Source organism: Cyrtonyx montezumae, unplaced genomic scaffold, assembly GCF_038088225.1.
Source record: "Cyrtonyx montezumae isolate F1298 unplaced genomic scaffold, pur_monq_1.0 scaffold_8, whole genome shotgun sequence".
Lineage (NCBI taxonomy): Eukaryota > Metazoa > Chordata > Aves > Galliformes > Odontophoridae > Cyrtonyx > Cyrtonyx montezumae.
Window position 1 is genome coordinate 42,619,886 of NW_027072089.1, and position 20,064 is coordinate 42,639,949.

Consider the following 20,064-nt stretch of genomic DNA (forward strand, 5'->3'; position numbering starts at 1 on the left):
GGCTTGAAGTTCTTAAGCCAGTTTTAAGTTCTTAAAGATGACTCAGTTGCTGAAGCCGCACAACATGAGTAAGAGCAGCAGTGACAATGTTCCACCCAAAGCCAAGTGGGGAAGGAGCAAATGGCTGAGGGGAGCTGCTCCTCTTGTGTGCTGCTTGGTCGTTGGAAGAATCTTGAAAACAAAGAAGCCAGATGGAGCCACATTTCGTATTTCTCGGAGCATATAAGTGTGTGGTTGCTTCAAGTTTTTTCTTTTAATTTTTGTCAGCCATTCTCGATTAATTGACAAATGTATCTGTGCCTGTTATATCACAAAGATGAAGCAGTCACAAATTATGTGATTCTTATGTACAAAGTGACCACCGCCATTGAAAGAGAAAAGGGGGAAAAAAGAAAAGGAAAAAAAAAAAAAAAAGAATGGATTGGGTTGGTTTGGATGCATTTTTAAGCAAGAGAATTGGTCATTCCTTAGGTTCCATCGACTGCCTTAGGAGGAAAAGGCAACTGTTATATTTTGCATTATTTTCTTTAAGATGCTAAACAGAAATATAACAAAAAGCTAAATGCAGATATTTGCTGGACACGTCTGGTTCTATTTAGGGACTTTATTGGGCAGTTTTGGCCCCACAGCCTGGTCTTTGTCATAAGAAATGTCAGCAAAGACTCTGAATTAATGGACTGTGAAGTGCTTAGAAACATACCGTTTCCAAAAAAGTATGCTGCAAAGATGTGACACTAATGGGAGGCGACCCATGGTAACCCACTGTAACAAAATACACATAATTATTAAGAAATTGATACATTTCTGAACACAGTAGCCTTAAAAGCAGCGATATGTAATGGAGTGGGAAGTGAGGAATGTCAGGGTCAGGGAGCCCCGCTCAAGAGAAAGATTTCCCAATGATTGAGTTATCCCTGGTTTTGTTTTCCTCAGGAGAAGGGAGAGGAAATGCGCCAGGCTCCATTTTAATTGGATAATTGGAGAAAGAAAGTTAGTAGCATTTGTGAGCAATGTCACATGAACCTAATTGGTAAATTCCTGGGTTTGCTTACATGGGTTTGTTTTCTTTTAATTTTGCCGTTTCGAAAATAAATAAATAAAGAAAAATTTGAAAATGCAATGCAACTCCTTCAATCTTTTTGGAATTCTGCATGGTTGAACATTTGAAATGAGTTTGTGTATCACCCCCAGGCACTGATTCAGACTTGATTGGGGCAAAGCAGACTCCATGTGCTTATTTTTATACACGTCATTTGGGAAGTTATATAGCCAAGGGAACAGAAAATGTGTTGCTCCGCTGCCAAATTATCACATATCCCTCGATCAAAACGGGAGGTGATCCTAATCAACAAGTGGTGTGACCTCGGCGCGATGGCAATGTCAGGTCAGCTCGGGAAGAGAAGAGACAGATCTAAATACAAATAGAGAGAGAGACAGAGAGAAAGAAAGAAACAACCAACAATCCTTATAATTATCATCATCTGCTGCTTTTCCCTCTTCTGGCAAAGAAACACTCCATCCATTTGCAGAAATCGCCCGCGGAAACGTTACATCAAAACTAATCACAACGATTAAAATCAGCTTTTCTGTGCAAGAGGAAAGTAAAAAGCAAGTTGGAGGCTGGAATGAGACTGTTTTTTCCACAAAAAAAAAAAAAAAAAGAATTCGGAAAAAAAAAATTACACGCGATATATATATATATATCTATATGCACGTTTCGAAGGAGATCAATTTAATGCCCGTGTGATCAGTTAATTTAATTTAACTTTTATTTCGGAGATTGATTCAGACTGGAGGTAGAGACATGAGCTAATTGTATCCTGATCCTTGCCTTGAGGGGTTTCAAAGCCCTGGAGCAACTATTCTCTGTATTTTGCTCTGTCTACCTTAGCCAAGCTATTGCATTTCTCTCTGGTGTAGCGAGGAGAGCAGACCGCTGCCGGGAGAGAGAAATATCGGAAGTGTGAGTTGGGGGGGGGGGGGAGGGAAGGGGAGAGAGAAAAAAAAAAAAAAAAGAAAAAGAAAAAGAAAAAAAAAAGGAAGGAAAAAAAAAAAAAAAAAAAAAAGAGGGACACTTTCGCGGCTCCGATGTTCCAGGTAAGGGCTGCTCGGGATTGTTGTTGTTTGCAGCGGAGGGTGCGGAGGGACTCGGGCGCCGCTCGCTTCCACGCATGTGCCGGGCGCTCGCACCCCGCGCGGGGACGCGGCGCGGCCGCCTCGCCCGCCGCGCTCCCCCGCGCAACTCGCGCCCCCGCGCAGCGCAGTGCCGCGGGGGGGCGGGGAAGGAGGGAGAGAGGGAAGGAGGGAGGGGGCCTCGTGGCGGCGGGAGAGACGGGGGGGGGGGGGGCTCCTCCTTTCCCCACCGCCTCTGCGAGGAGGTGGGGATGGAAGGGGGGAATTATTTCATTTAAATTTTGATGTTTTCGCGCGGGGGGTGCGCGGCGGGCATTGTTCTCCGGCGGGCTGCAGGAGGGGGCCGCCATTGTGTGTGTGTGTGTGTGTGTGTGTGTGTGCGGGAGCCGGAGGCACCTTCTCCCCGATACACGCACGCCGCACCTCACCCCACCCCCGCTCCGCCGTCCCTCCGCGATGCATCCCCTCCGGAAAGCCCCGCGGGGCCTTTTGTTGCCGGGGCAGCGAGCGAAGCTCGGCCCCGGGGCCCTTCCCCCTCCGCGGCCCCGGGGGGAGGCGGCGGAGCTGCGGGCGAACGGCGGCAGCGAGGACGGAGGGGACTGAGGTCCCCGATCGTCCGTCTCCGATCCCCCGGTGTCCGGGAAGGGAGAGAGCAGGGGCATGCTCTTAAACCCCCCCGCAAAAAAAAATAAATTCAAAAAAGAAAGCCGTTCGCCGCCTGTTTTCAATCAACGAGATACAAGTTTATTCGAGAATGCCCCGCGGGCACCGAGCGTGCTGGGATTGTTCGGGCAAACGAAAAAAAAAATAGAATAAATAAATAAATAAAATGGGCGAAACGCTTCCCAGCGGCTGGGGCAGCCCGGCCTGCGGGGAAGGGACGCGGCATCCCGCTGCACCGCGAGCATCGCCCGGTGTGCGGGGGACGGCGGCGGGATGCCAGCCGGATGCCTCATGTTGGTTCCTAGCGCATCCCCGAAACGCGACTTTCTGTCTCCTCGGGGGCCTGGGGTGCGCGCGGGGAGGACTCGGGGTGCGCAGAGGAAGTTGGTGCCTCGCTCAACCGAGCCGTCAGAAAGTGGAACTTTAATCGATCCCGATTGGGTTAAGCCGCGCCCGTGCGAGGATGCTCGCGAAGTAGTTGGGAGGCACTCGGCGAAAGTTCCCCTCGCGTATTCAAAATGACTGCGGTGGTTCGGATGTGCGAGCGAGCCCCGAGAGCGGCACGCAGCTGTAGGAGCACACGCTAGAGGTCCCTCTCACCGCTGTCAGGAGCCGGGCTGCTCCGGCGTTGGGGCTCAATCCCGGCTCCGCGGGGCTATGGATGCGAAAGAGAGCGCTCGGCAGATGGGAGGTGTCCGTTGTGTGGGTGCTGTGGCTGTCCGGGCCCTCTGAGCTCCGACAAACGAATGTCAGCGGAGCGAATGACGCTCTGTGTTGCACGAGTTGTCTCTGAAGTACCTTTGCAGTTTGTTGCTGTTCGGGCCGAGGTCGGAATTTTACCTGTGGTTTTCCCGTATGAATGCTGTGATGGAATTAATCGGTAACGCTCGAATAAGGACTTCAGTATACAATTAGTGAGTTCTGAAAGCGAAATATACATGCGAGTGCAAATATGAGTATTAAGAATAGTCGGTAAAGGTGGTGGAGGTGACTAAAAGTGGCTGATCCCACGCAATTTCCACATCCAGAACGTGTGAGAGAACTAACCAGTCCCCCCAGCCTTCGTGTATTACAAGCGGCATTATCACCATTTTACGGATGGAGAAACTGAGAAATAAAAAGAAGGTCACTGCCTTGCCTGGAGCCATATAGCAAATAAAAGATAGATCTGGAATCAGCTAGGACAGATTTAGATCTCTTGCGGATTTGCACTGTTGTAACCATTGATTTCAGCGGAATTCTTCCAGATTTCAGTCAAATTCAGACCTTAGGTGTTGCTCCGTCCCTTAGAAGCTGCCTCCAATTTAAAAATCAATTTGAAACGTGACCGAATGAGACGCCAGAATTTAGGGGGAATGTCTGGTGTACATCTGCTTTTCGGAAGACAGATTATTGCAAAACTTTAAAACTGTGTTTTCTCTCCATTCCTTTTTTGTTCTTTCCGCTACAATTTCATCTGTCACATCAGCGTAGTTCCCTAGTTGATTTTTGGTATTGTTTCTGTAATGAGCAATTTCCTAGTCTAGTGCAGCTTTTGTTGCTGCTCTCTGAGAAGCGCTACTTACCAGATGTCTCCGACTGAAGCCTTCAGTTTGAGGCTGAGAACAACCTGAGAACAAATGATTTCACATGAGGAAGGCTTCCACTCGTACATCTTACTCATGCAGAAATGAAAAATTGAGTGGCTATCAGAGATCAAAAAGCCACCCTTTCCCCTGCATGATGCAAAGAAGACCTGTGTACACAGGCTCTTTATTGGATTAAGCTAAGTTTATGTATGGAGAAAAATGTGATGTGAAAGGAAATGTTCACTGATTATAACAAATGCGAGGGCATTATTCAAAGTGGGGTCTCTTGCAGTTAACAAAATATCGTATTTGCCATTCACAGTCACACAGAATTTCACATGAGCCCATCTGGGAAGGAAAGATATTTCTGCTTTGTCTATCCCACCTACTTGAGAAACATTTTCAGGCTACCATAAAGCAGACACAGATGCACAGATTGTGATGGTGGCATGTTACTGCTCATTTATTAACACGTGCTGGTATGCACAAACTGCTACCACTACGACAATGCAGCAGTCTTGCTTTTGTGTAACTAGTCATCAGCTGAGTTTTGGAAGGTGCCAATGCTTCAGGGAGCCTGTAGTCACCCACTGTTGCAAATACTCCCACAGTGAGGATGAGATGCCCACCGTGATGTGTGAGGCAGCGAGGCACTGAGCTTAGGTGAAATTAAGAATAGTTCCGCCCCCTCACTCCTGAATTTGAGCCTATATATTTAGGAAGTTAAAAACAGTTGGAAACGCTATGCGGAGCATGTGTGATTTGTTTAAGAACATCCACCGATTCACAAGCTGAGCTGAGTTTTAAATCCCAGAGCTTTTGCCCCCTTTTTACATTCTGTGCAGTAAGCTCCTGTGCCTCACTTGCAGGACGTGTTCAACTCTTAGCTGGTACCAGAGGAAAAATAATGATCAGAAGCAAATTTTAGTGGAGATGCCTGCTGTTACTTATTTTGGACCCTTCTACACTACTGCAGTGGAGCCAAGTTGGATATCCTTCCAGGAAATAAATGTAGTTAGTTAGTTGTTTGTTGTTTTTTTTTATGACAGAAACATAACTCCTACTTTAAATGGAATCTCTTCTGTTGGTCCACATTGCACTTATGTTTTCTTCTTACAGTCTGGGTAAAAAAAATCATCTCTGGTATAGTTCCATCGACTTCTGTGTTGTTTCACAAAGAATTAATTTGCCTTACTGTGTTAAAATACAGATTTCAGTGTCCTAGTTTCCACAGAGTACAAATCCTTTTTTATTTTTTTTTCTGATTGAAATCAAATAGTCTGAAACACAGACCTTCATTTACATCTTACTTGTGTGAAGGTAGAGCTATCTCTTCTTTCCCCACTTCTCCGGTAAATTATGTTGCATATATTTATACACTTAGAGAATGTTTATGGGTGGGGGGAGGCAGTAACTACTATCTTCCTAGCTGATAATACCTTCAGCATTTTTTTAAATGTACATGAAAGCCATGAGTGCATTCCAAATTGATGATGTGTGTTGTAGTTTTAATAATCTTGAGTTGTCTGCTGTGAATTTTAATCATGTTTTTGATCCAGAAATCAAACAACATCCCATGCCCAACTGAACCAAAGTGGATACTGATACATGCTCAGCTGTGTTAAGCCCATGTTTGTGAAATGAACTGCTCACCCCACAACCTTCTCCTGATAGCTGATCATATGGCTGGCTGCCCCACTGGCAAGGGAAGCTCCCAGCTTGCTGTGGTTGGCAGGTTAGCACAAACGTGGCTTTGCAGGTGGTTTATGAGTGTCTGTGGTGTATGGGTGAGGGATAGAAACCTTTTAAGTGCTTGTCTGGGCAGAGGACAGCTCATCCTGGCAAATTATGTAGTGGCTTTTACTCACCTGGCTTTCCTTGCTCAATGCACTCATACATAAGAAACAGACCTTTGAGGGAAGAAAAAAAAAAAAAAAAAGATAGTAGCACTGCACAGGAAGGCTGTCCACAGAAGGGAAGGATTTCTCTCTCACCCAGGCTTTCCACTTGTGATTCTAAGGTGAGACTTGAATGGCTGTGGTTATTCACTCTCAGCCCTGGTGGCTCAGTTCTGCTCCAGACTTTGGGACCAGTGTAAGCATCTCTGGGATTTCCTTTGTTTTCAAGGTAATAATTCAGGATGACTGACAGGGTAGCTAGCACATGGGACTATGACTGGTAGTACATAATCTCAGGCATATGCCTTCCTGTCCCATCTCTGTGTGACTATGATGCCCTCTGTCAAACACATACCTGGTATGGGGACCAAAGCATCTCCCGCTGATGCAATACAATGTGCTAGGCTTCATCTGTCATAGCCTTTAGTTTAGAACTGTGAAACCCCATTGGTACTTGGCTCAACCAGAAATTATGGGAAGTTGTCTCAGGTGAGTCATTCCAGCAGAAATATTAATACTTCAGTGTAAGGCACAGGTGAAATTTAATCTAGAGCAGAATGCACAACACACAGCATCTGTCTTGCAGAACAATGAACTTGGGCTGGAAGCAGAGCTAAAAGGATGACCATGGAATGGAGTGAAAGGAGATTAAAAAGAACTTGAATGTCCATCTTAGCAGAGAGTAGTTTGGAAAGAGATATGACTGTTCTCTATAAATGTACACAAGTTGTAAATCCCAGAGAGAAAAATCTGCTCAGGCAAAGTGATGATAAATGTGAACATAAACAAAGCAATTGTTTCCAAGAATGCTTCCTGATACGATGTCTGGAATATGTTGTTGGAAGTGAGATATCTTTGAATTGAGTGATGCTCTGCTCTGAGCACGTGTTTAAAGCCTGAGCTACTTGGAAAATACGTACAAAGAATGCCATCTCTTTACCTTGGTGATCTTACCTGCACTGTCCCAATAGTCTACGGCTGACTCAGCCTTTTTTCATCAACAATTCTGTCAGTGGAAAAAAGTTTGACTTTTCTCAAGTAAAAATACATTTCCCTTCTAAAAAAGCAATTCTGTTTAAAAGAAGATGTGATGGGATTCTTTTACAAAACTGAAGCCAGATATTTCTCACAACTAACAACCACAATTTATTTTGAACTTCAATTAAGTAGAAATTTGAAAAAGATGATGTGACAGAGAAATGAAAAAAAAAATCTGATTTTTTCACAGGAAAAAATGTCCTCAGCCAATGTCTGCTGTTCTGATCAGTGAAAATTTTGCATGTTTGTCCATGAAAGGAGTTTTTTATTTGCCCTGTAAGTAGATCTATCTTCTCTGTTCCAGCTGCAAAATTATTTCTCTTTCTGTAGTTCTTTTTTTTTCCAAGTTAAATTGTTAATGCTTCTTGTTCTCCTCTGATTTACTTACTGACATTCACATTATTATTATGAATTCACTTTCTCACTTCATTCAGTCCCCCAGGACCTGGACTCCACGTTCCTTGTGGGTCCTTTCCAACTCTGGATGTTCTGTGTTTCTATAACTTATTTTCATCTTACTCAATAACAGGGAAAGGAGGACTTAATAAAGAAACATACACAGAGAGCCTTTTTCTCTTCTCACCTTCTTACAAGGGCTTAGAAACATCATCCTCATCATCTGATCACACTACAAACTTTCTACACACTGGTTTACCTGTATACCCAGCTTACAGATCCTGCTGGGGAAGGACTTCCTCTCCCTCTGTAGCAGATCACTGCCGGTATTCAACAAGTAATTAATAATATTAGCTCCTGCTATCAGTGTTGCCAGAGGAGCAGAAGGAAGAGAGAAGAGACAAACACTGAGAACACATGAACAGCTGTTGGAAACCAAAGTGTTCAATTGCTCAATGTTAAGGCAAAGTATTCTTATGAAATAAAAGCAGCACTTTTTCCTTGTGTGATCTGAACTTGGAGGTAGGATTAGATGGAAGAGGAGCTGTGCATCTTGTGTCTTACAAAGGAAACACAGGCCCAGCAGCATGATAGAGAGATGAAGATAGGAGAGCCATGTTGCCAGACAGAGGGGAAGGGGTGAAGCAGAGTCTCTGACTAAAGAGACATTGCCTGTCTCTCGGAGGTGTGCTTCTTTTCAAATAAGGCAAGGACTCAACTTAGAGGCTTAGTTAAAACATCTTCCTAAGTGAGATCAGTAGTCCATCCATTCATTGTCAGGACCCTTGCTGAGTAATTCAGGTCATTATCATTTCTGTAACCCATTATGTACTCATTAAACCAAACAGTTCTCTAAACACTAACGAGAAATGCTAGAGATCACTCAGATAAGCTGAACACAGACCTTCATAGCTTGCTACTAGTAGACAGATTTGAGACCATTTATATACAGCAGCCTAATTCATTCTAAATGGAGTGGCAGGTAGAGGGTTAGATGGGCTTTATGATCTGTGTTGTAGGGGGCCTTATGAGTGATGTCACCTCTGGAGAAAGGGAGAGAGAGAACAGTGCAGTAGAGTTTGGAAGTGGCTGCACGTGTGAGCTGAGCGGAAAAGAACCAGGCACCACAACCTTCCTGACCCTAAGCTTCTTCTTGTGTTGGCCTTTGTGTACAAGGACAGTTTTGGGATTCCTGGAGGCTAGTTGGGAATATGGTTTTGACTGTTAGGAAGACTGAGTGTCAAAGGCTGTTCTGATGAACAAGATTCCTGAAAAGTGTGTAGGCTGTTTTGAGGACATATGAGAAATCAGCTGCAGCATGTGCCAGATTTTCTGCACTCAGGCAGGTGACACTCAGTTGGGGAATACAAAGAGTTAGTTCATTCTCAGGAGAAGAGATGGTTCTTTCAGAGGAAAAATGGAGCTTTGAAGAAGTAGTTTCTTTAGTTCAAAAACCTTCTGTATTTATTGCTAGCTATAATTGTTATTTTTTTTCTTAATCTTATTGAACAATTTGCATCAATATACTGCAACTGAGAGTTCCGTGGGTTGCTTAGAGATAAGCTGGAAAGTGATATCCTTATCCATTTATAAGCTAATGCCATTTTAAGTTCAATTAGGTGCCCTTTTTTTTTTTATGAAGGGCATCTGATTTCTCCTTCACACCATTCACTACTTTATATACCTCAATTCTCTCATCTTTTACTGTTTTCCTTTCTAAATGAAATGGTTCTGGTCTTAATCTTTTTGTTTAGAAATACCCCCGCATGTCTCTAATCATTTTTGTTGCCTCTGGCTGTCTAACATAGCTATCTAGCACTCCCATCATTGCATCTCACTGGATCTTTTAAAGTGAGTTCCAAAGTCATCAGCACAAAGGAGACTGAAGGATGGTTTTGTGGCTAAGGTACATCACTAGGAGTCCCAAGTCTTGCTTCCACCTCTCCTGCTCTATGAACCTGGGCTAATCACTCAGCTGTAGAGATCTGCAGTTTCCCTTTTAGTCCTAGGAAATGGCGCTGGGACTTCTCAAGTAAAATATGTTAAGTGTTTCTCTACGCCTGGATGGAAATTATTATAGAAGCACAACCATATTACATGTAGTAGTTTTGATTGTTTTTCCACAATGGAGTTGCATGTGTGTTGAAATTTTTAACTTCTCCCTAACTGTCTGATTGCACGATGCCTGACTGTTTTCTATTTGTTACACTGCTCTGATATTGGGTTCCAAACAAATTCAATTAAGTCATTTTTCTTTGTTATTTTATGGTGAACTTCATATGGAAAGTATGAGTTACAAACTATTTGGGCCAAACAGACACATGGCATTCATGCGTCCTTGGGGACTTGGAAAGCCAGCGCGGTTCTGCTAATAGTGAAAAACAGAATCAAATTTCAGCCTCTTACATGCAAGACATGGCCCAGTTCTTGGAGGTGCTGGGTACCCCACTGTCCCACTTGTACTTCATGTTTATAGTTTGAAGACTAAGGTACATTTATTTGCAACTAGGCTTGGCTGTTATGTATTTCTAGCACACCTAGTGCTCTCCAAAAGCTCATGTCAGGTCTGGGACTAACGTGGCTTTCTGTGTCATCGGTGTCCCATCATTTCTGGTGCATGGGATCCAAGGTGTACCCTGCAATTACAACCCATGCTTCAAGGAACCTTACAAGCAAACATTCCCAAATGTCAGCTTGCTGCAAAACGATCATGGCAGGAGTACTGGGGATGATCTTGGAGGTATCTGAGCTATTAAATCCACTTTTTAAAAAATGTATTTTGCCACAGAAGGTGCTTAAGAGGATACACCTCCATGATAAGATGCTACTCCATCAGAACAGCAAAAGCAAGCTGCTCAGATATTTATGGTGCAAAATCAGAGAAAGTTAAATTTAAGCTGTATTTTTTTCCTCTAGTCGTTATCCTCCTATCTACATACCTCCCTCTTTACCTTGATGTCCACCTCTCCTTTTGTGAGCAGATAGCCAGGTTCTGCTCCCATGAATACCCCAGGCAGCACTACCTTCTGCTGCTGGCTGGCTGAAGCCTCTGCTCATATTCCCATGCAGGCCCAGGGTTGTTCAGTACTTCTCAGGTCTCCTCGGGAAGGAACCAATCCTACAAGACCCTCCTGATAACCCTGGCTATGTTAATAGGCCTGTTTGTGTAATTAAGGATAATGCAACAGGGCTCAGGGATTTTGTTTGCAGCTTTAAAAGAGGAAAAGGGTGGTTTGGCCTTTGGTAGGGCTTGGAGGGTTTTGTTTCCCTTATGCCTTATAGCTGGCATTTTGTCAGAGCCTTCTGCTCGCTAGCATTCCCACAACACATGAACATGCTCAAAGAAAAATTTCCTGTGAGAAATCACTGGGCTTCATTAGATTTTCAAAGTTCAGAGCTGTGATCCTCTTTACTCCTCTCCGGCAGCTGGCCCTGCCAGATTCTGACTGCTTATATGAACATTTGATAAATCTCACTGTGGACTACATTTGCTCTTTCACCCGAGCAGTTATCACACACATTTCCCTAACACTTTAAAATTATGCCTGCCAAGCATTTTCTGATGTAAAGTTAAAAGTCATCTATTACTGAAGTGATTTTTCAGCCCTCCTGGGCATGTTTTTCTTTCCATTTTATTTTATTTTTTTTTCCTTGTGCAGTTCAGATAGTTTCAAGCTCTTTTAAACAGGCTGCTAAGGGTCAGTTTGAAAATACATTTCTTTTTTTTTTTTTTAATTTTCTGTGCCCTAAATATACATTGGTGCTACTCTTTTCTTTTAAGAATCTCCTTTTAAAACCAAGATCTAGTGAATGTAATGTCGCCTCACTGCCGGACTTCAGCTACCTACATCCAAGTAAACCCCACACCACTGTGGGGAAGTAATAGATATTCTTTTTGAGCTGACCTTCACTACACAGTGGTACCCATCACCTCCAAAATGGGTATGTGGCTTGAAGGGTGCCTCACCTCCTGCCTGGATGCTATGCAGCAGAGGGCAATGGGTTCTTGCCTGGAGCCAAGCTGGGATGTGGCTGGAGCAGGTAGCCAGATTGGGAAACACTCCGAGCTCCCCCACTGGACCCGTGTGAAACTGGTTGCAGCTTTGCAGCCCAGTGATCTGGTTTCATTTATGTCCAGCCTCCATATGCAAACTCTTTGGTCATATTCAGAGCCTTGTCCTGGCCCTTTCATCATTTTTCCTCTTTTTCTCTTCCCGCATGAATAGTACTCCTGCTTTCAGTGTGAGAAAGGCTAGTTGACAGTTCTTTCCCTCCCATCCTTCTCATTTTCTCATTTTGCCCCTTCTCAGTGCTCTTGGCATTTTTGTTTAAATGCCTTTCTTTTTTTCCTTTAGGTTCCAGAGCTGATTGAAACTGATTAAAGCAGTTTGTCCCACCATGGTGAGGAGTTGTTAAAACAAAGCATGTGTGTCTGCTGGTTTTAAACCAGAATTTTTCTTGCAGTTTTCCCAGTTTCTTGTTCAACAAACATAGTGAGACAGGATTACAGTGCAAAAAGAAAACAAAGCAACTCCTCCCTTCCTGGAGAATGCCATCCTGATAACACATCCAGCTTTTTTCCAAAACCCTACCAGTGCTCTTGAACTTATTGAAGCATGCTCCAGCATAAAACAGCCTGACCAATCTTAATTTGTCATTTCCCCCTCGCAGTGCCTTGGCAGAACTTGTATTTGAAATGCATTTGCCACTTGTTTGTGTCACAACTCTGTTTCATGCAGTATATGGAAGTGTAGAAGCATGTGCCAGCCTTAAACAAAGAAGCTAATGCAAACATCTCCCACCCCAGCACAGAACAAGAAACCCAAAGCATCATACAAAGCCTTCCGGGGTGGAGAACAAAATCTACCAGGCAGCCAACACTTAAATTGTATTTCAGTTAAAATATAATCCTTTACATTTCTTGGATTTGGGAGGAGGAGAGGGTTGGAAAGAAGTACAGAAGAGGAGAGTAGTCAGAAGTGAAGACATTACAATCCTCAGCGTCTGCATGGAACTACTTAAGCATACCATAATTGCATCACAGAAGGTATGCATACCCTGAAACCAAAAAGGAAGCAGGAAGGCAAGAAAAAACAAACACAGTATGATGAACCAAACAGGTAACCTTCAGGAAAAGGAAATCTAGCCCTGGCTAACCCAACAGAAAGGAACGTAAACTGGCAAGGAAGAATGAAAGATGGGAAACAGGAGGACTGAGAGGAAATTTCAAAAGCAAACGTATTTCAAGAAACAAATAAGAAATACGTGAAAGGGAATTGGTGGATTTGCTAGATCAAAGAGGCTGTTAGAAAATGACAAGTGTATCACAGGGCCTACATTATGTCCTCCTAATGGCCTTCACTGGTTGGAAATATATTCACTCTTCACGTTTTATTTGATTACTAAAGATAAAGGCCTATCAAACGTTGGGTATCACAAGAGAAGCTGCAGGACTGACATGCTAAAGGAACAAACCTCCCAGAGCAGATGACATTGATCAAGGCTGAGAGCTGTTAAGAAAATCATGCAACTTTCCCTTAGAAATGAACTACTTTGCTGTACCAAATAAATGGAATATTTCAATCTTTTTCATTTAAAACTGAGATCATCTCAGCCTAATGAAAAAGAAGAAAGGGTGAAATAAGAAGTAGTGAGTTGTAAAACCTGCAGATGAGCTTAATGCTAGATGTGGCAGAACCACTTAAGGAAAAGCACATCTCTCTTAATTTCCTAAACAGTCCTTGAAGTCTCTCAGTGAAGCCATGGGTTAAGCAGAACCATTTAACATAAATATTAGAGGGAGTTTTGACAACTCTCTGGTTTTCTCACAAGATGAGAAAGATGTTATTGTTATGAAAGATCAAGCAGCCATGAGGTAAGATGCAAAGGTGGTGAAGTCACCAAACCTGGAGGTATTTAAGTAATGTTTAGACATTGTGTTGAGGGACATGGTTTAGAGAGAACTATTGGTGATAGTTGGATGGTTGGACTGGATGATCTTGCAGGTCTTCTCTAGCCTTGGTGGTTCTAGCATTATATGATTTAAAACAGAAAACAAATATCACCAGAATGAGAAGTGAAAGGTCAGTGATGTTAGGAAGCAGAGTACCCCCAGATAGACCCTAAGGGTAGTCTTTAATATTTTGTTCAATTATCTGAACAATAAAGAGGGGTGTTTGGACGTAATAAAATCAAAAATCTCTGTTCCTTTGGGCACTCAGGGCAAGACAGGACTGAGAACTTGGGAACCCAAATACAGCTCTGTTAGGAGGAAGATGAAATTCATTTTGCTTCTTTGACAACACAGGAAGTGACAAATGTGAGAAGGAATATTCTGAGTTCTCCACATACGCCATCAGGTTATGAGAAATGTCTTAAAGCTTTATTTCATGTGTCACATGCGGTGTGTGGCTGCTAAAGGCAGTGCTACAGCAGCGGGGTGCAGCAGACAGCACACAGGGCTCCTGGAGGTGACACTCACCTCCTGCTCTGGAGATAAGGATCTCCCGAAACAAACCTGGGAAAAGCTGTGTCTAGCAGCACCAGCACTGCAGCTGAGATTTTGTTCACTTGAGTGTTCTTTCTGAAACATGTATTTTTGGAAAATCCAACCCGTGATGCTCAAGAGCAATACATCTATAGCAGACACTTAATGAATTTCTAGCGAAAACTGTGAAAAGCATTCTAGGCTATCGGGTATTTATAACGAAAGAAAATCTTGTGATGATGTTTTAAATCTAGGACAGGATGCCCAAGTTTAGCATGTGAAAGCACAATCTATTCCCACGTCCCCTCCTTTTTTTTTTTTTTTCTTCTTTCCCTTTTTTTTTTTTTCTGTTCCCAGTGCAAAACTGAAATCCATCCATGAAGTGCTGATCATCCCACATGTTGCTGGTATGCCTCACATTGCTATTTAGTGCTCTACAGCAAAGCTGTGATGCATTTTTAAGGAGTTCTGTGCTGGACCCTTTCATACCATTTATCTACCAAAATAATTACATTTTGTGATCCAAAGGTTTTTTTCACTGTTATGTATTTCCCTTCCCTTACTCCTGTAGTGATCAAATTCTGCTGCACAATTACCATTCAGTTCAGTATGTGGCTATTGGAAATTTTTTCATTTCTGGAGTGGGCAAAAAAGAAGAGACACTTGAATGAGAAGAAATTCTAGTTCAAGGAAATGAACAGGACATGACTTATGCAGAGTAAGCTCCTTTCATCTTATAGCACATACAGTATCTGTGGGATGTGAGGACTACATGTTTCTTGTGGATAACTGGAGTTCAGAATACTCTTGATAGTTTTGCAGCTAGGAGCACGTCAGGGTCCAAGAGTCACCCAGGGAAATTATAGAGAAGGAAATAATTTAGAAGAGAAACTGAAGTTTATTGTCACACAAATGACAGTGGAGAAAGGAAAATAAATTTTGCTCACGCATACTTTACACACTTTAGTCTGTGTGATAAGGAATAACTATACACAGCCCTCTGCCAAACTTGATCTACAAATAAAAAGGATTAAATTCCTATGTTTCTCCCTCATATTCGAGTGACAGTAGAGGTAAAATACTGGTGACTTCAGAGTGATATTACAAAACAGTGACATTTTTCTGTGGTTTAAATAAACAGTAATTGGAGTCATATTTTGTCCTTTTTAGTCAGCATCCCCAGTGGATGCTTCTGTTCTGGATCATCCAGAGTATTTTCTAGGAAACTGCATTTGAATGCCTAGTATTTGATCTGAGGTTTTCTCTAACGGGATTGATAATGTTAGATGCAGAGTGACAAACTTGGGAGAGCACCAAGATGGCTTTACAGGGGCTGCTAGAAAGTAAGAAGCATGCAATATGTGATGAACTTCTGACCAACCCTTTCACAGAGACTTCTAGAATATTACCTACTGCTATGTGTATGTCAGAAGGTGAGGGGAGAAAAGAGAAAAGCCAGATGATGGCTGTCTCTTCCATTCACAAAGGCAGATCATATAATTCCCATAGGTGGGTGCATGTCTTTAAATATATGCTGAGTATTAATGAAATGGACATTGGTGTCTGCCAGCCACAGAATGGCAATCTGACTGTTCAGAGTATCCCTCAAGTGTCTCAGGGTTTCCATAGAAATGGTCAAAGCCTGACAGGATTAGACATACTGGACAAAGCTTGCCATATTTGTCTGTGTACAGGGAGTTCCCCCATTTCCTCGGCTATCTGCTTTGTTTGTAAATAAATGTTGTACTGAAGGTGTTAATAAGTCCTATCAATCACTTCAATCCGTAGTCTGGATCAGGTTAAAACTGATTGCCAAATACGAAGTATAACTGTGTCCTGGGAAAGTGGAAATCACTGTCCCAAAGCAAAGAGCCAATAACCAGTGCCTGTCCAGAAGTTTAAGTAGAGCAGGTGAGCATTCCCTAGGCACATATGGAGGAGAAGAGGGCTGCTTGGTACTGTTCATTTATGAGTGAGTAGTCAGTAAAGCAGAGATAAGTGTTTTTGTGCTCTATTCTGGGTAAAATCAGTGAAGCAGGCTCCCAGAGGACACAGGTTTACCTGAAGAAGCAGCCTTGGAAACTGTGAACAGCCTGTTCCCATTGTGCTCAGGAGAACACATTTTCTGCAATAAGTAGATGACACCAAAGTTTAATTTAAAACTATGATCACTTGAATGGAGTAACCACAAAGAAAGGTAACAATAGTAATAATTATGGCAATCTCTTCAATGCCACTTTTTATCAGCAGATTTCAAAGTCTCTAACAAATGAGGAGTTTAACTTTGGATGCATTTTGCAGAGAAAGAAACTGCTGCCCAGAAGATGGAATGGCCTATCCAAATTCAGCCAGGGGGCATCTGGCTGAGTCAGGAGGAGAAACCAGGCTGCCAGCCCAAGGCTCTCTCAAAGCACACAGAACCAAGGAGAAACAGGAACGAAGTCTCCATGTTTCAGCAGTGAGAATCACTGTGCATTTATTCATTCTTTGTTTAGAATATTAGTACACACATTTATTTATTTTTTTTAAGACAAGGATTTAATTAATAACAGAGCAGTTAGTCTACAGAGAGAAAACAAACACTTGAACAAGCCCCTCCTGCCAGCTTTGCCCAACACCAACTCACACTTGTTGGATGAGTGCCACAGAGCAGTCCGCAAAATGATACCAAGTTTGACACCACACAAAAAATTGTATCACACTGCAGGGAAGAATTGCTCCCAAAGCAACATTGCCCAAATACCAAATTGCTCAGGTCCCTAGTAGAAGTGATATGTACAGGACCCAGACAACAAACTCCATAGTTGTTGCCACTACCTGCTGAAATCTTTCTATCTTTTTATAGTCCTGCCTATTTATTTTTTTTCCTCCAAGCACTGATGAGAAAAGATACAGAAATAACAGGCTATGGCTGAGGCTGGATGGGATTATGGAGTCCTCTCTTCAGAAGAGCTTTGACTCCACCTGATTGTATAGCATGTAGTAAATATGAGGGTGACATATTGTCATGTTAATTGTATGAGTCTGACACATGCCTAGTTGGGGAAGTCCTTCCATTGAGCCACAAAGTTTCTGAACTCCTTTTTAGAGAGGAATCTAGGCCCAGTTTTACTCCAAGACTTGGTCAGCAGTTTATGTCAAAGGGATTATGTGCCTAGCCACTACCAAAATCAACATTTGCCTGTCAGAGGTTTCTCAAGGACTTTCTCTGAGGTAGTTTTGCAAAGTTAATGGTAGATGGTTTTTGAAGCAACGGATGTAACTGATTTGGAATTGTCGTTAATAAATGCACTAGCTACATTAGTTCTAAATTTTATAAGGCTAGTCAGTAGTTAATTAAGCTATATTAACAATTTATCATCCACAAAATAACAGAGGTGCAATTTCTTACTGAAAGAGACAACCCTTCTAACAGGCAGTAAGAATAAGTCAGATCCACCAATCCACCTCAGTCGATGGAGTGTCTACTTTTAATGCAAGGGGCCAAATTTATACTCTTGGTGAGATGGGACTGAATCACATGTTGATGGGGATCTAATGAGGCTTGTTGTGTTGTTAAATGAAGTTTGGTATAGAAATGTGTCTGCTCTTTTGGCTTTACTGAAACAACATTGGGTTGTGAAGTCACCAACTTGCCCCCAGCATCACTCTGCCCACGGCTGTCCAACTTTTTGTCTTGTGTGGGCCACAGTGAATGGGCCATATATGTATATGGTGCTCCAAAAGCAATGCCTCCTATTTGTTTCCATGGAAACGACAACAAAGGGCACAATAACACTGTTTGAGCAAATTCTCAGCTACCAACTACTATTTTTCAACATAGTCACCATCATTACTGTGCCAAGCTTGTAAAAGTCCGTGCCAGCAGGGATGGCTCACTGTTGCTGTTGTCACTGCTGAAATGTACCACCCACTGCTTTGCTGTGCTGGTATCCACTTTTGGTCCCCATAAACACTCAGCAAGTGTCAATGAGCGTCAGTAGGTGTCATTTTTTCTGTATGTTGGAATTCAGGGACACTCCATTGCTTCATACACACTTCTGTGTCAGACTCCAGTTTGTCAGACTGTCCCTCTGCTGCCATCTGTCACACAGCAGCAGAATGTAACAGGATATTGGCAGGAAGATTCAGCCTGTACTGTCCTACCACCAACATCCACCTCTGACATTGTGGGACAACAGAATAAAACAGGAGGCATTACTTTTGGAGCAGTTCTCCAACTAATGTGTAAGTAACAATAAGTAATTATAATTAATATATGTAAGTAACAAAACTTCTAATTTTTAATGTTTTTTATTAAAACATGTGCAAAAGAGAGCAACAAAACCATAAAACTAGTGGGATATGTGACCTTGCTTTTGTGAAACTAACTCATCACTCTGGTTCAATGGTAGTGGCTGCAATACTTAGTGAGCTCTCAAGGTGTTCATTAGAGATTTTTGAAGAAATTTTACTCTTCTTCCTAAACTTCATCCTTCAAAACAGTTTTTCGCAAATGTAAGTAAAGGCAAAGGGTCAAGGCTGGACTCCTCTCAGCAGTGTGTGGCGACAGGACAAGGGTAAATGGCCACAAACTGAAGTATAGGAAGTTCTGCACAAATGTGAGTGGGAGCTTCTTCCCAGTGCAGTGACGGAGCAGTGGCACAGCTGCACAGAGAGGTGGTGGAGTCTCCTTCTCTGGAGACGTTCCAGACCCGCCTGGACGCCTACCTGTGCAACCTGGGCTAGGGAGCTGCTGTGGCAGGGGGTTGGACTCCATGATCTCTGGAGGTCCCTTCCAACCCCTACAGCTCTGTAATTCTGTGAATCTGTGACTCAGTTGCTATGATCATCAAGCCTTGTCCGAGTGTGAAACAACACACTTCCACATCTGCCTAGTGCTTTGGCCAGATAAGCAAGTTTCTCCCACTTTTGCTCAAGTCCAGTGCAAGGTAAGCACACTGATTAAATCACATTCTTTCTATCTGGACTCATCCTCAGCCAACTTATGGTCACACTATTTTGATGCTTGGTACTTTCGTATATATATGTATGTGAAGGAGGTGTAAGGCTTGGAGACTTAAAAAGTCTGAAGGCTTTGCAGGTTTAATAGATGGCCTACTAAGGTTACTGTGCTTTCTGTGGATGTTGGTCACCCACTAAGTCTGCAGCATGAGATGACCACCTGTGCCATGTTAGATCCTTGGGAGGTCTGGAGCATTCATATTTGGCACAACAGAGTTCAGGTGAAAGAGATGCCTTTGCAAGTCTAGTTTGACTTCATCCAAAGCAATGGCCTTACGTTTGCTGAGTGTATTCTCTAGAATATTTAGCATTTTTATAGCATTCTGCTCCAGTCGTATGGAATGAGCATTTAGCTCTTTCATAAATGACAGTGAGTGATTCAGGCACCCTCGTTGGTTTGGTTCAAGTGACTAGCCTAGTATCATAGCATAGGGACTTTGCAGCACAAACAAGGCTAGAATCAAAAGATTCTAGCAACAGATGTATCCTGAGATCTGAGTGAATCTACAGACAAACTGTCAGACTACAGATGTCTATTCAATGAGTTCCCTTCATCCTGGGAACTGAATAACGCAAAGGTCCTGTAGAAAAAAAAAAGAGAATGTGATTAGATCATTAAGTGCAGAAGAAAATGTAGCAGTAGGAAGAAGCATAGCCACACTGGCTTTAATCTCACTAGTGAGGAAACTGTTTTATGATAGATGTGGAAGACCTCAGTGTTGGATGATTTGTATTAATGTCACACTCTTAGTTTGTTGAGCAAATTCACCACATTCCAGTTGATGCCCACAAATCCTCAACAACACAATAAAGTCAGGATCCTTCCTATGATCAAAACTAAATCATATTCCTGCTCCTTATTTCGTGCTATTTACAG

The 20,064-nt window shown here is 42.7% G+C and overlaps 1 protein-coding gene across 1 annotated transcript in view; it reads left to right on the forward strand.

Annotated features, from left to right (window-relative positions):
* The first annotated feature begins 2,024 nt into the window (after nucleotides 1-2,024).
* KCTD1 (potassium channel tetramerization domain containing 1) overlaps nucleotides 2,025-20,064 on the forward strand; it is a 97,279-nt gene continuing 79,239 nt past the window's right edge. Inside the window, exon 1 of the mRNA XM_065752609.1 lies at nucleotides 2,025-2,097. Coding sequence (XP_065608681.1) covers nucleotides 2,089-2,097 — 9 coding nt within the window. The 5' untranslated portion in view covers nucleotides 2,025-2,088. The remainder of the gene's footprint in view (nucleotides 2,098-20,064) is intronic.